Below are 14,711 nucleotides of genomic sequence, written 5' to 3' on the forward strand. Positions count from 1 at the left end.
TTTGTCCCCCGCCAGGGCTGGGCCAGGGGCTCTGGCGGTCGCTGGAAACTCCGGGAAGCGGCTCTGTTAACACAGGATGGAAGGAACAAAAACCCCAGAGCCATTAATCACCCAGCTTCGGCTGAATGTGCATATTTGATGGCGGCTGTTTACAGAGCACTTCCCTTGCTCGGAGGCCTCCTGGACCATCAAAGGATTAATTGCCTGGCCTCCCGAAAGGATGCGCGACGTGCCCAGTGCCCGGAGCTGCCTCTCTGGGGGGTTCCCAGATGGGAAAGGGCCGGGTCCTGCACCGACTTTCCACCTTCTGTGACAGGGGGAGGAAGGCTGGGCACGTCCCATCCCTTGGCCCTTCGGCACCTTCCCTGGCCCCAGCTGCAGCTCGGCGGGATGGGATGGGATGGGATGGGATGGGATGGGATGGGATGGGATGGGATGGGATGGGATGGGATGGGATGGGATGGGGTGGGATGGGGCAGAACCTCTTCCCAGGGAGCTGGGTGGGAGCGAGGAAGCGATGCCAGACCTGCCATGAGACAGAGGACAGGCGCTGAGGCTGTGCCAGGGCCTTGGGGCTGGATAATGCGGGGTAATCAACGTCTTCCACGTGGTAGCACTTTCTCCTTCTATACCATAAAACCGACCCTCCCAGGAACACCTGCTTTCATCCTTGAAAACACCCTGTTCTGGGAATAAATGGTGTTTGCAGCCTGAGCAGCACCCAAGCCTGGGGCTGGACACCTCCTCCCTCTGCCCTGGGGATGCGCCTTCCCAAACCCCCCGTGTCGGGGCAGTCAGGGCTCGGGGCTGGGCTCCTCCCGCGTGCCCGCGTGCCGCTGCCCGGGCTGCGAGGGGGCTGCCCGCTCCGAAGGCCGTGCTCCCGCAGGCATCCCGGTGGGACGTGCCCTGGACAGACGCTGTAGCCCCAGGCCACCCTCCCTCCACCCTGCGTGCCGGCCGCAGGCAGCAGCGCTTGCCGGCGATGTTAAACGTGGGCCCTGGCTCCGCTTTTGGGGCTGGGGTCTGAGACAGCCCCTCCAACAGACAGGCGTCCGCAGCCATCCCCACGATGGTTCATTTCAGCTCTTGGTGCTCGGGGCATCAAAATGGCTGGTTTGCCAGGGGCTCTGGGGGAGAACGGTGGAGCCTGGGGAGAACTGGGGAAGGGACGGGATCTCGGCCGCGTCTTGGGGTGCAGGCGCCTGCGCAGGGCTGCCCGGTGGAGGCGATGGGGGCCCCTGCAGCCACGGGGGGACCCTTCGGAGCAAGGGCTCTCCCGGGTTTGGGGCTGCCGGCATGGCCCTTGGCTGCGGAGCTGCGTGTTGCGCAAGACTGAACTTGGAAGAAAATCAGAAACCTCCCTCTGGAAATACCCTTTGGGCTGGAAAGTCACAGAGGCCCCGGGGCTGGTGCTCACGGGGGCGGTTCCTGCAGAGCTTAAGAAGGGCTGAGGACGGGCTGGTGGCCAGAAGGAGACAGCCCCCACCAGCGGCGTTTGCGCTCTGGAAGGAGGGAAGGAAGGAAAACCAGCCCTTGCTGCTGTCCTGCCCTGCTGCTGGCTCTGCGGACGATGGAGCCGGCTCCTCTCCTCCTCCTCCTCGGCTTGCTGTGGGGCTGCAGTGGTGAGTGCTGCGGGGGCCAAGAGCCGTCCCGATCCTTTAACCCGCCGCGCTGCCCGGCCCTGCCTGCTGCTTTCTTTGCTTTGCCCCATGGCACCGCGGGCCAACGCGGCCCCAGGGTCTCCCCGCCGTTGAGCCCCGACGGCTGCCATGTCCCACGTGCATTGCTGCTACAGCGCTCCTCGTCCTGGCGCTGCAGCCCGGCGCTCAGAGCCACGGAGCGCGCCGCCGTGCGGGCGACAGCGTGCGCCTGGCCTGGGTTCGCTCTCCGCTGCCAGAAGAGCAGCGATGCTGGTGAAGGATGAGAACTGGGGGGAAGGGACGTTTGGGCTCATTTCCCCAAGAAATGGCTGGAAAACTTTGGCGGTAAACAGAGACAGACTAAGCGGCAATGCCAGCAACGGGGCAGACCCGGGCTGGCCATCGCCACAGGCACATCAGCTCCACGCGCTCCCGGTGCCGGGTGGCTGCGAGTGGCTGCCCCGGGACAGCGGCACTGCGGGGGAAGCCTCGGCCGCCCCTAACGAGCTGTCGCTAATGAGCAGTGCCCCCCCCGCGGCGATGGGGAAGGAGCTTATGCAACGTCCGAGTGTGACCGTCCACTTCTCAGCAAAGGGGGAACCAGCTCCCTGTTTGCGTTGTAAACAACTGGGTTCTGGTGATTGTCCCCTTCCCTAAACCCCACGGTTTCCTCCTTCCTCTGCCCAGGGCGACCCACTAACAAGCTGGTGGTGGTGCCGCAGGAGCCGGTGGTGCGGTACGGGGGCTCGGTGCAGCTGAACTGCTCCCTGGCCTGCGCGGGGGGCACGGTGCAGTGGAAGGGGCTGGACACCAACCTGGGGAGCATCACCTCCTTCCCCACCCACAGCATCCTGCACATCAGCAGTGCTGTAGTCGCCACGGCGGGCACCAAGATCTGCCAGGGGACCTGCCACGGGCAGCACTACCAGGACACTGTCAACCTGAACGTCTATGGTAAGCATCCCCCAGCCCATCCCTCACCACCTCCCTGGCAAAGTCCTGCATCCCTGGAGGCAGCCGGCTTCCTCCTGGGCAAGCAGTGCCAAAAATCACCACTCGACACTGCGATTCCTCTCTCAGCCCTCCCGGACACGCTGCAGCTGGAGGTGACCCCCCGCGACCTGGAGCCGGGGCAGCCCGCCAGCCTGCGCTGCTCGGCCCAGCGGGTGTACCCACTCGTGGGGCTGGTGGTCAAGTGGTACTGCGGGGACCAAGTGCTGGAGGAGGAAGACTTCGATGTCACAGAGACCGACGAGGAGCTGTTTGACATTGTGTCCACACTGTCGGTGGCCGGGAAGGAGGTGAAAGAAGGGATGGAGTTCAGGTGCGAGGTGACGCTGAGCGTCGGGCAGGAGACCTTCACCCAGGTGGCATCTGTGACCGTGAGCGCTGGGGGTGAGTGGCGGGGTGGGAGCTGGGGACGCGGGTTTGCACGCTGCCCCGTCCGCTGCCCCCATTGCACTGTGCTGCTTGAAATGGCTTTGCTGGAACGGGAGCAGCCCCCATTTCTGCACCGCTCTGCAAATCTCCTGTGCCATCCCTGTCCCTGGCCGCGCTGCCATGCTGGCGGTGCCCGTTTGCTTCTGCTCGCTGCCTCTCCCTGCCCAGGGCTGGCCGCGTTTGTGGGGTGGAGGAGGATGGGGCCGTGGGGTGGTGCAGGCGGAGGGGGGCTGTCACCCCATGGGGATAACGTGTGCCAGAGAGGCCCCGTGCCGGCTCTGAGCCGTGGCGAGGCCACCCGTGACCTGCTGTCTTCACAGCTGTGACAGAGCAGCCGGTGGCCATGGCCACCTCGTCGAGGAGCCCCAGCACAGCCGGGCCTATGACCACCACAGCGCTGTCCCCAGCGCCGAGCGTCCCTACAGATGATCCCACCACAGCCCTGACCACCCCACTGTGGGAGCCTGATGCTGAGACCATCCTGGAGCCGGCTGCTGCCACCGAACCCCCCTCCACAGAGCACCCTGCTCCCGGCGACCACATTGCAGGCAGTACCACGGTGCGTCCGGCCACCACCACGCTCCCCGGCTCCGGCACAGCGAGTCCCCCAGCTGAGGCGCCGGGGACGGCTGCGGGCAGCATCGGCTGGGGCTCTCCCCTGGCGGAGAAGGGGACAGCGCTGTCCGCGGGGACGGTGCCCACCTGCAGCCTGCGGATCTGGTCGCTGCCTCCCAACGGGATGCGGGGCAGGGCCCTGCGCATCGAGTGCCGCGCGCGGTGCGCTGGGAACGCCACCGTCCGCTGGTTGCGGACCCCCGTGGACCTCTCGCAGTACCGGGAGGAGGCAGCGGGCAGCGGCTCCACGCTGCGCCTGGACCGCGCCGAGCCCCGGCACCAGGGCCACTACCAGTGCATCCTGCTCGGCCACCACTCCCAGGCGGTCAGCCTGCAGCTGATGGTTTTGGACGGTGAGTGGTGGTCTGCAGCCCCTCTCCTGTACCCCCCACCCTTAGGCTTGGGCTGCAGCGAGTCGTGTTAGTGCCACGTTCGGTGCTGGGGGTGTCATGCTCACCCCTGGGTGTTTGCTGACGTGGGCAGAGTCTGCCTGCAATTATATGTCCTTCTCATGTCTTTGCAGATCCGTTCAGCGTGGGCCCTGCCATCGCCGTGGGGACAACGATCTCGCTGTTGGGACTGATCGTGACTGGCATCATGTCTCATTGCCTGTGGAAACGATTGAGATCTCAGTACAAGCTGTCCTAGGAGTGCGAGCTGCCTAGAGATGCCCACAGCCCTCCAAACCAGTCCCTGCTGTCGCCCTTTCTGCTGCTGGCCTCGCCCGGCCCCTGGGACGATGAGCAGCCGATGGAGCGCGGCGGAGCTGCTGGGGTGCGGGATGCTGCCGTGAGACCCGAGAGAAGAGCAGCCCCCGCCCCAGGACAAGCGCTGCGGGGCCCCGACACCTCCGAGCCGCAGCTGCTTTTGAAAGCTTCACCCGTGCCTGCGGCCGCTGCTGCCCGGGGCGCCGAGGGGCTGCTGAGGGGAGAGGCCGGGCCCCCCGCGGGCCCCCGAGCTCGGGGAGCTGCTCGGCTGCCGGTGCTGCTCGGAGGGGCTCCCGCCCGAGGCCTGCGGGAGGGGAGCGGAGCCTCGGGGCTGCCTGCAGGGCACCGGGAGAGGGGAGCGCTGGAGGGGAGACGGCCGCGGTGACGGGCGGGCGGCGACGCTGCCGGGGCTGGACCGTGTCGGGCCGGTGCCGAGCGCCAGGGCGGGGTCTGGCCCTCGAGGGCTGCCGGCACCCACGCGGGTGGGCGGGAGAGCGACGACCGATCGTCTGTCGCGACAGAGGGGTCAGAGGCAGCGCGGGCGCGGCGCGCCCGTGAGGGTTGGTTCTGTGGGAGCCCGAGCCCGCGCCGCGCTGGGGGCGGGGGCGGCCCCGGGCAGCGTCCGCAGCGACGGCCGCGCGCGCGGTTGCTAAGGGCGGGGCACCTGCCCGGAGTAGACATGGCGGCCGGGCGCGGCTCCTTTGCCCACCCACACACAAGATGGCGGCCCGAGGCCTCGCCCAATGGCGGCGCGCGTCGCCTGCCTTCCCGCCCACCGATTGGCTGCCAGTGTGCAAGATGGCGGCGCGGGAACTTCCCGGAACGGCCGCCCAAGATGGCCGGAACCGGCCTTCGCCGCCCGCAGCCAAGATGGCGGCGTACGAGAAGCGGCGGGCGGCCGCCGCCCCGGCCCCGGCCCCGGCGGCGGGCGGTGGGCTGGCGGAGCCGGCTGGCGCGGCGGCCGGCGGGCTGGGGAGCGAGGCGGAGTTCCTGCTGCGGGCCGGCGTCACCGCCATGGTGCGGGAGGCGCTGCTGAAGGTGCTGGAGGCGCGGCCCGAGGAGCCCGTCTCCTTCCTGGCCGACTACTTCGAGCGGCTGGTGCTGGGCAGCCCCGGCGCGGCGGGCGAGACCGCCGCGGAGCTCCCGGGGCCGCCGCAGCGCCTGGCCCGGGCGCTGTGGTACGTGCGCCTGGCTCACCACTCCCACAGGTGCGGGCGGCGGCGGCGGGGGGCGGGCGGCGGACTACGGCTCCCGGCGTGCCCCGCGGCCGCGGCCATTCCGCGCCGGCGGCCGGGCGCCCGGGGCACGCTGGGAGCTGTAGTTCGGGGCGGGCGGGGGTGAGGCCGCGTGTCTGTGTCTGTGCCGTGTCGCGACAGGACGGCCTTCGACAGCAACGCCGGCGCGGCCTACGAGGTGCTGGGCGCCGGCGGCCGGCGGCGGAAGGCGGGCGTGGACGGGCGGCTGTACAGCGAGCTGCTGCGGCGCATCTGCCAGCACGGGGGAGCGCCGGCGGAGGCGGCGGCGGCGCTGCTGGGGCGGGTGCGCTGCCGCGACCACGAGGCCGTGCCTTTCGACGTCTTCCGCTACGGCGTCCTCACCTGCTTCGTGCTGCTGGAGTTCGCCGCCAAGGCGGACGCGCTGTTCGGCGTCCTGGACGGCGGCTCCGGCGCCGCCGACGGGAGGGTCTGCCAGGCCGTGCTGCGTGCGCTGGAGGACGCGCTGGGCGCCGGCCACTTCTCTCTCCCCAGCCGCTACCTGGAGGCGGGCTCCAAGCTGGGGCCGGACGGCCTGGCCCTGGCCATGGACCGGGCGCTGCAGGAGAGGAAGCTCGGCACCTCCATGAGCCGGGAGGAGTTCCTGAAGAAAGCCACCGCCTTGTTCGTTGCAAAAGTGAAGCCCGTCGAGTAACGCCCGGGCGGGAGCAGCGCTGACTGCGTCCGCTTTGACCTCCGCAAGCGCTCCGCGCAGAGCCGTTTACGCGAAGGGGGCTCCGGACCCCGGCGCTTAGCTGGACGGCGAGCACCGGGGGCTGGCCAGGCGCTGTCTGGAGAGCCCGGGTCTGCCCGACGAGAGATTCCGCATTGCCACGCTCCCTTCCTTGTTTGAGTGCGACGGGTACCCAGCCAGTGCTGGATGTGTCCCTGTCGGCTGTGCCTCTCCCAGCCACGGCTCCTCTGACCCAGCTGGCATTAGTGAATCTGTTTTAGGCGTTAACTGGGGACTCGCATGGAGGCCTGTAAGATGTAGGGCAGTGTTAGTCATTAAAAACGAGCCAGAATGAAGTAAATGTGGGGCTGGACCTCCAGCTATCCTGCAGTTTTGTCCTAGCCCTGGCCGTGTCGTGTCATGCAGCTTCAGCAGGGAACTTTGTTTCTGGTTTTGGGTTTGTTTCACACCTACCTGTGAAGTGGGGGGCGATGCTTATCTACCTACTACCGTGAGGATTCGCAGGCAAATACAGGGCTGATCTGGAGCGTGAGATAAAGCATTATTTATTAAGTAAAATGTTTTAAATGCATGGCAGATGAGAAATGGCTGGCTGGGAAGCAAACCTCACCGGGAAGGGCTGTGAGCTGGAGGGGGGTCTGTCTCTGCCAGCAGCCGGGCTGCGAGGCGATGAGCTGTCCCTGCTGCCTCCTCGCTCGCTGTTTGCCCAGCCGCCTCTGGCTGCTGCGGTCCAGACTGTGACGATCAAAGCTCATACCTGAGCGATGGCTCCTGCTACGGATTCGAGAATGATTTGGGTCGTGGAGCACCCGGTCAAGACGAGACAAACCCCATTCCCCGAGGTCATCGTTTGCTTTTGAACAGAGATGCGTGTTGAACCATGTGTTATTTATTTGAACTTGTCCGTGTTAATTATTTATACTGTGCAATTATTGGTTTACTGTAAGACATTAAAGCTTTTTGTTACTTTTTTAGTGGCCAATTTCTTTGATGCCAGGGTGAACCGCAGCAGCGCTTGCGTCCCTGAGGTAGCCTCTGTCTTCAGGAGTTGATGTCGGCAGCCTGTAGCGGCCTGCCCGGCTGAAGGTACGGGAGTGCAAAGCAGTTGTAGTCACTACCAAAAAAAACCAAAGAGAAGCTGGGAGGACGCCCTTCGTGCTCCGGGATGTTTGTTTCGTTCGCTGTTGGATGTTCCCGTCCCCGCAGGCAGGACGGGCGCTGCCTGGAGCCGGGCCGGGCGAGGCTGCGGGCAGCGGCACAGGTGACGGGATGCGACACCGGGGAGGGGGACCCCGTGATGCTGCAGAGATCACCTCCGGGGGGGCCGTGCCGGGAGCCCGAATGCCAGCCGGTGCCTTGCGCGGCGAGGCGAGGCATGGCGCGGGCGTAGCGACCGTGCCGAGTGCCTCCTCCGCCTGGCGGGTACCGTCACCGGCCGACGCGTAAGCCGCTTTACTCGTGCTAAATGCTGACCCGAGGCAGCGCGGCTGCGTTGCGAGCGCCGGGGCCGTCACCGGGGCGGGACTCAGTGTCGGTCCGTGAGCCGAGGGCGCCCCGGGGAGCCCACGGGGGAGCCCGGGGCTGCGCGGCTGCTCGGGGCCCATCTCTGAGGCGGCCCCGGGGGGAACGGGCGCCGCAGGGGCTGCCGGGAAGAGCCCCGCCCCCCGGCCCGGCGCTGCGCTCTGATAGGCGGAGATCGCCCGGGGGAGGAGCCCGCTGCCTGCCCCGCCCCCCGCGCCGACAGCGCGCTCTGATAGGCGGGCTGTGCTTGTGTGGGCGGGGCCTGAGGCGGCCCCGCCCCGCGCGGGCGGACTACAGCTCCCGCCGTGCCCCGCGCGGCTGCGCTCGGAGCGGCCGCGGAGCAGCCGGACCCGTCCCCGCCGCCCCCCGCCTCGCAGCGGCCGTCGCGCCTACGCCAGTCCCCGGCTTCGCTCGCGGCCTACCCCGGCTCCTCGGCATGGCGCGGCCCCTCGTGCCCAGCTCGCAGAAGGCGCTGCTGCTGGAGCTCAAAGGGCTGCAGGAGGAGCCCGTGGAAGGGTTCCGGGTCAGCCTGGTGGACGAGGGGGACCTCTATAACTGGGAGGTGGCCATCTTCGGCCCCCCGAACACCTATTATGAGGGCGGGTACTTCAAGGTGAGGGGCTGGGGGCACCGGGGGGGGTGCGGTGTCGGGAGGACCGAGGTCTCGAGGAGGCGAAGCTCTGGTGGCGTGGCGGGGGCCGGGGGTGGAGGTGCGTGGTGGGAGATGGGGCTTTGGAGGGGTGAAGGCAGAGTGGGTGGTGTTGGGGGACGCACTGGGGGGGAGGATGCCTTGGGAAGGGATCTGGGAAGGGAGAGAGACCGCAGGAGAGCGGGGAGACCCTGGGAGGGGGCTGTGGGGCGAGAGGGAGGGGGTCTCGGGGGTCGGGTTGAGGTGGGTACTGGGGGGACATGGCAGGGGTGCTCCTGGGCTTGAGGGGGTGACGAGGGCCAGGGAGACCTGGGTCTGTAGCTGGGCATCTTGGGGTCGCTGGGGCTTCGGGAGCTGTGTTCCTGGGGTGCCTGCGAGGAGGAGCCGGGGTGAGGAAAGGAGCCTGTGCACAGGTGGCTGCTGCCAAACTAGGCAAGGATCCCCTTTGTCGGAAGGGGGATTTGGGCCCCCCAGGGGCTCTGCCTCTGAGGGCTTTTCCTCCTTCCCACCCCCTCCATCCCCACGGACTGTGGGCGCAGAGTCGCTGGTTTCCCTCTCCCAGAAGGGATCTGGGGCATCGCCACCAAACCAGAGGGAAGAGACAAAGAGCTCTCCTGTGCAGGCACAGACGGCTCGGGCCGAGCGAGCAGCAGCTCGAGCTGGGTGGGGAGCGGGTGCTGTGGTTTTGTTTGGGGTTTGAGCGAGGGGAGAAGGCGTGCGCAGCCCAACTGCGCAGTCCCTATCAGGAGGATGTGTATGTGCTCTTCCCAGGTGTTGTGCAACCTCTGTTTTCTTCCTCTTTCTCATCCTCCCTCCTCCACTATGAGTTCTGTCTTCATCCTGTTGTTGGCAGGGTGGGGATGCACCCGGGGTGAGTCAGCCCGAGGGTCAGCTGTGCCCCAGAAGCTGGGTGGTTTGTTTTTCTCATGGAGCGGTGGCAGGCCAGTCTGATGCTTCAGAGTCAGGTTTTGTCTCTTCGCTGAAATGGAGTCTTTTTCCATAGCCTCTTTTGGCACTGGGCCCTTTGAACTCTCACCCTTTCAGCAGCTCGTGCTCCTGTTTTGTGCCTGAGAGCTTCCAGACTCGGCACTGTTGGGTGGCAGTAGATGAGACTTTCTGTGTAAGAGGAGTAAAGGGGCCCCGGCCTTTTCCAGCTCGTGCTAACGTCAGCCTGTTTGTGTACGGCAAAGCGGGGTTGCTTTCCGAGCCTCCTTCGTGATTGCTTTGCCTCTGGCTGGTTTTGTTCTGATCCCTTCTGACACAACAAAGGGGATTATTCTGCGAAGTTCAGCTGTTTGGCCAGAGCCCAGCACAGGGCCGTGTGTTGCTGTGTGCACGCACGCTGCCCTGGGCTGCCTGGAGCTCCACACACACAAAATGCGTCCGGCCCCAGCCGCCGCCTCGCTTTTCCTTCTTTCCACCCCTTGTCCTGTGCCACAGAGCGGTCAGACAAAGGGCCAGCCTGGGAGGCAAGGCGGTAACGCGCGTAGGGACGGACCCGCCGCGGTCGGGGGCTCCTTGGACTCGCGATAAGATAAACCTGTGCTGGGGCCAGATCCTGGCAGGGTGGGAGCGGGGCAGAGAGCAGAGGGCTTGGGACCCAGGATGGCGTCGGGGTTGGTCAGGGCAGCGGGGAGGAGGACAGATGTCTCTCTGCCTTCTACACTAATCTCTTAACGGCTGTGAGCTGATGACTGGGTTTGGCAGCGTCTCCTATTGTTGAGGCTGTAATTCCAGAAGCATCCGAAGCCTCGCTTGCAGTTACCCTCCTGAACGGGGCCCGCGCCGGGCTCGTTCCGCGGGTGAAGAGCGATCCCGGATCGCTGTCCCCTGCTGCTGGGCAGAGCTGGGGTAGTTCGTGCTGTCACGTCACGGATCCAACGTCTAAATTCTCATGTACGTGAACTGAGGGAGCAAGAAATGTTCAGGGAGTTGTTGTGTGTTTTAAATCTTCACTATTTTTTTGTTTGTTTCTGGCTGTTGGCTTTTTTGGGAGCAGCAGCTGAATCTCAATCTGGAAGTTTCCTTCCCGAGCCTGGAAAAACCCGAAAGCTGGAACGGTCACCGCAGGTTGTTCAGCGATGCGGGGAGAAGCTGCCCCCGTCCTCGTGGGATGCCTGGCGCCGGTGGGCTGGGGCAGCAGCTCTCTGGGGAGGATGGGGATGTTGCTGTACGTCTCCGTCCCACCTCAGGCTTCGCCTTCTCACTCAGAGGCCGACAGCGGGCCTGTCTTTTGGACCTGCCTTAATACCTCGGGTTTTATGGCCATTGCCTGCAGGAGAAGCCAGTGGCAGGCCGGTTGTCTCTGCTGGTGCTGGAGTCGTGGACTGCGGCGTGATCTTCATGTGCTTTTATTTTTAGCACCTGAGCTACGTGCTGCGGCCAGTTTTGACTTGGTCTCTTTTTGCAGCGGTGATGGGCTATTTTTAGAGCTTCAGTGTGTTAATCGGAGCACCGAGCACCTGATGCTTCCTTCCCTGTGAGCTGTGAAGGGTAAACAGCCTTTCCTCTGGTGGCACGGCCATCGCGTGTCCCTGACAGCAGGACCGGGGATGACCCCGGACTCGCAGTCTGGCTCCGAGTGCTGCTTGGTTTGTTCAGGCGTGCGGCTTGAGCTGGGGCCCCCAGCCCCGTCTGCCGCCTTACAGCCACGAGGCCCTCGCCTTGCCGCTGTTTGCCATCCAGAAGCAGCCAGCCCTCGGTGTTGTCACCCTGTGCCGTGGGTGCCGGTGTGGGAGGGGACGGCGAGCGTGCGAGGCGTGTGCCGGAGCGGCACTGCGAGCTCCCGCTGCGCTCTGCCTGGGGCTCGCTGCCTCCCCCCGCATCAGAGAGCACCGGGTTAGCGTGGGTGGGCCCCAGTGGAGAAGAGGTTGCGGAGCAGGATGGCGGTGAAGGAGCTGCTGCAGCTCGCGGGCCCATCCACTTGCCTTCCTCTGTGCGGTGGCAGGGCAGCCACGCTGCCGGTGTCCTGCCTGCAGAGCCGGCGGGCGCGGAGGCTCTGTCTCTGCGGAGCACAGCTGGACTTGGCAGAGGTTCCTTTTTCCTGCTGGTGTTGGGAGATCTGTGGTTTCCTTCTCACAAGCTGATGCTCACTTCTCCTTATTGTTTCCTTGCAGGCTCGTCTCCGGTTTCCCATCGACTACCCCTATTCTCCTCCTGCCTTTAGGTTCTTAACCAAAATGTGGCATCCCAATATCTACGAGGTAGGTCGTCTGGGATGGCACAGGGCGCCTGGGACAGCCGGGGGGGCACGTGTCCATCTGTTGTGACAGTACTGGGTGAAAATGCCAGCCTTTGTCTGGCATTGGAAACTCAGTGCCTTTGGCGTTTAGTGCCTGGCACTGGAGATGCAGCTAACGAGCTTACAACAGCCGGTCTCCTGTCCTGGAGCTCGTTCCAGGTCAGCCAGGCTTGAAGGCTCCCACGCTTGGCTGGTGGGGACGTCGTGCTTACGTAGAGCGAGCGATGTGCGTGGTCCCGGGGCTGCGTGCTTGCGGTGGATTCCTGCCTGGGGGCGCGTGGGGTTGGGCTGTGTCAGGGGGCGCCGGGAGGGCTGTGCTGGGGACGCAGCGTGTTCGGGCATCGGACAGTTGATGGTTAGGCAGCCTCGTCTGTACTGTGCTGGCAGTCATGGGGTGCTTATCCAACTTATCCAAGGCCTGAGGCTGCGGGCAGCATAGCGGGGACCACCACTTCTGCTGTCCCTTCCTAGGGACCGAAAGAACGGGCTGAGATTGCCTCACCTGGCTTAAGCCAAAGTGAAGAGCAAGCAGGCTACTGGGGCAGAGGACCGAGCTGCTGCTGGGGGGTGCTTGGGGCAGCAGCTCCTAAGGATCCTGTTTCACTTGTGCTTTCAGACCGGTGATGTCTGCATCTCCATCCTCCATCCACCGGTGGACGACCCGCAGAGCGGGGAGCTGCCGTCTGAGCGGTGGAACCCCACCCAGAACGTGCGGTAAGGGCTGCGTGGGGAGGGAGCTGCGGGCAGGAGGCTCGTATGAGGCAGGGATGGGAAAATGGGGAGATGGGAATGGCCTTCCTCTCCCAAAGCCTGCGGGAGATGCCTAGAGGTTGCCGAAAGGCACTCAGGCTGTGTGCTTTGCCAAGGAACAGCTAGAGCTTGCACGGGGATGTGTGTGAGCCCGACAGCCCGTGCGCTGCTGTCTCCTGCCTGGCCTGCTTGACTTCGCTGGGGTACCCCCTTGCTGGTGGGCCAGCACCAGGCTCTCTCCCTGACCCACGGGACGCAGCTGCGCTCTGGCACTGAGGCTGCTGGCATTGCTGGGATGTGAGCAGTTGCTGACCTGCCTCGGCTCTTACCTGCTGCTGTTTATCGATTGCCAGGACCATTCTCCTGAGTGTGATCTCACTGCTGAATGAACCCAACACGTTTTCTCCAGCCAACGTGGACGCCTCCGTGATGTACCGCAAGTGGAAGGAGAGCAAAGGGAAGGACCGGGAGTACACGGACATCATCAGGTGCGTGCTGAGCTGAGCCCAGGCCCAGCAGTGCTGTGGCACTGTCGGGAATACTTGCTAAGCTATGGTCTTGTTAGGGCACAGAGGATCTTAAGGGCATATCCTGCCCTCTTGAGTCCCGTCTGCAGGCTGGTGGGAGGGAGGGATTCTGGCTGTGAGTGTGGCTTTTGGCAGAAGCTTGGTTGGGTTATGTGCCCGGCTTTGCTCTCAGCCTAAGCTCTGGCCCTTTTCTGCTCCAGAGCTGAGGATTCTGGGTTCGTAGCAGACACGGTGCCGCCACGCTTGCTCCACGGTGATCTCCCTCCCCTGCCCTTTCACCAATCTTGTGTGGGCGAGCGACCATGAGCTGGGGCGTGAGACGGGAAGGGCTGTGTCACCGGGCGTGAGCCGCACGTGGCGACGTGGGTGTGCTGTGCAAAGCTCCGTCCTTACCCCCCACTTCTCGCCCTCCAGGAAGCAAGTCTTGGGCACGAAGGTGGACGCTGAGCGGGATGGCGTGAAGGTCCCCACCACGCTGGCAGAGTACTGCGTAAAGACCAAGACTCCAGCCCCAGATGAGGGCTCAGACCTCTTCTATGATGACTATTATGAGGATGATGAGATGGAGGAGGAAGCAGACAGCTGTTATGGTGATGAGGATGACTCTGGCAATGAGGAATCTTGATGGCCCTCTGGCATGCAAAACTTACTATAAACTACTGAATTTTACCTCAACTAGGACAAACTGGTTTGAATTTAGGATCTGTCAGCCCTGAAACTAACTCTCTACCTCGCAGGGAGACTGTTCTGCTGTTGCAAAGGAAATCCCACCACTGTCTTTGTAGAAAAAGCAAAAAAGCAAAACCAAACCCTTTTATAAACTTCCTGGGTGGGGGACGGGTGGGGAGGGGGAGGGTTGTTCACAAATCCACAGAAACTGGGGAGCTGGTGGCTCTGGCTGGATGAGGAGTGACAGCAAAACCTGGTGTTGGCTGCCCGTCGTTGGGGCATGTTCAGCTCCTCCTCAGCCCTGCGTGTGAGGAACAGTTTGGGGAGGCTGTGGGGCTGGCGAGTGGTCGCTTTGGGTGGGAAGCGTGTGAGCGTTGCTGAGCTTTCTGCAGCCTTTGGGGTGTCCGAGCAGGAAGGGCTGGGGGGTGACCCTCCTGCCGCCCCTCCCTGTGATGCTGGAGCCCTGTTTGCAGGGAGCGGGCCGGGAAGGGCCGGGACATCGGGCAGGACGTGCCTGGCAGCTGCCTGGCACTGCAGGGCGTGCGGATGGGCTGTTTGTAGTTTTTAACTAGCTGGGAGGGACGGGGTAGTTCTGAGTCTTTCTGCTTCTGTTTTTTTGGAAACTATTTAATAAAGTACTTCAAGGGAACGGCTGTGTGGTGCGTGGGTGAGGCTCTGCCCCGCTCTGTGCCAGGCTGCAGGGGTTTCCGTGGCAGCCGTGAGCCGGCTCCTGCCCCGCGGCCCTGGCGGGGAGCGGTGGGTGGGCTGGCTGCTGTGCCGGGGCTGCAGGGCGGCCTTTGGGACTCCGGCAACTGTCCTTCCCCCCTCCCAGCCTCCTGGAGCGGGCAGGAATGTCCAGGCAGGGCTGGTCTGGCGAGCATCTCTGCCCCTCCTGGGGAGGGGAGGGTGCCACGGCCACCGCTTGGCCTCTGCCTGGTGGAAGGGTGGGCTCTGCCGAGCCCTCAAAACCCTCCAGCACTGCACTGGGAAGGTGTTTTTCCCTCT

General features: G+C 64.7%; 3 protein-coding genes across 5 annotated transcripts; all 3 read left to right on the forward strand.

Annotated features, from left to right (window-relative positions):
* Nucleotides 1-1,570: 1,570 nt before the first annotated feature.
* Nucleotides 1,571-4,507, forward strand: MADCAM1 (mucosal vascular addressin cell adhesion molecule 1; the record flags this gene model as incomplete). Its single annotated transcript, XM_082331253.1, has 5 exons — nt 1,571-1,622; nt 2,328-2,594; nt 2,721-3,035; nt 3,401-4,048; nt 4,219-4,507. 5 exons carry the CDS (start codon nt 1,571-1,573, stop codon nt 4,341-4,343), a joined length of 1,407 nt encoding a protein of 468 aa, XP_082187379.1. The 3' UTR covers nt 4,344-4,507.
* A 765-nt stretch (nt 4,508-5,272) lies between these two features.
* TPGS1 (tubulin polyglutamylase complex subunit 1) lies at nt 5,273-7,320 on the forward strand (the record flags this gene model as incomplete). The annotated part of the gene is made up of 2 exons (XM_082331263.1): nt 5,273-5,610; nt 5,779-7,320. The coding sequence occupies 2 exons, from the start codon at nt 5,273-5,275 to the stop codon at nt 6,308-6,310; spliced, it is 870 nt and encodes a 289-aa protein (XP_082187389.1). The 3' UTR covers nt 6,311-7,320.
* An 867-nt stretch (nt 7,321-8,187) lies between these two features.
* On the forward strand, nt 8,188-14,346 carry CDC34 (cell division cycle 34, ubiquitin conjugating enzyme). 3 transcript variants are annotated; one of them, XM_082331277.1, is made up of 6 exons: nt 8,821-10,415; nt 10,519-10,645; nt 11,636-11,722; nt 12,377-12,474; nt 12,864-12,998; nt 13,452-14,346. In XM_082331277.1, the coding sequence occupies exons 2-6, from the start codon at nt 10,601-10,603 to the stop codon at nt 13,660-13,662; spliced, it is 576 nt and encodes a 191-aa protein (XP_082187403.1). In that variant the 5' UTR covers nt 8,821-10,415; nt 10,519-10,600; the 3' UTR covers nt 13,663-14,346. The 3 variants fall into 3 exon arrangements, with proteins under 3 accessions (XP_082187401.1, XP_082187403.1, XP_082187402.1); XM_082331275.1 differs by lacking the exons at nt 8,821-10,415; nt 10,519-10,645 and adding an exon at nt 8,188-8,483; XM_082331276.1 differs by having other exon boundaries at nt 8,821-10,645.
* Nucleotides 14,347-14,711: the final 365 nt, after the last annotated feature.

Source organism: Platalea leucorodia, assembly GCF_965183815.1.
Source record: "Platalea leucorodia genome assembly, chromosome: 21".
NCBI lineage: Eukaryota > Metazoa > Chordata > Aves > Pelecaniformes > Threskiornithidae > Platalea > Platalea leucorodia.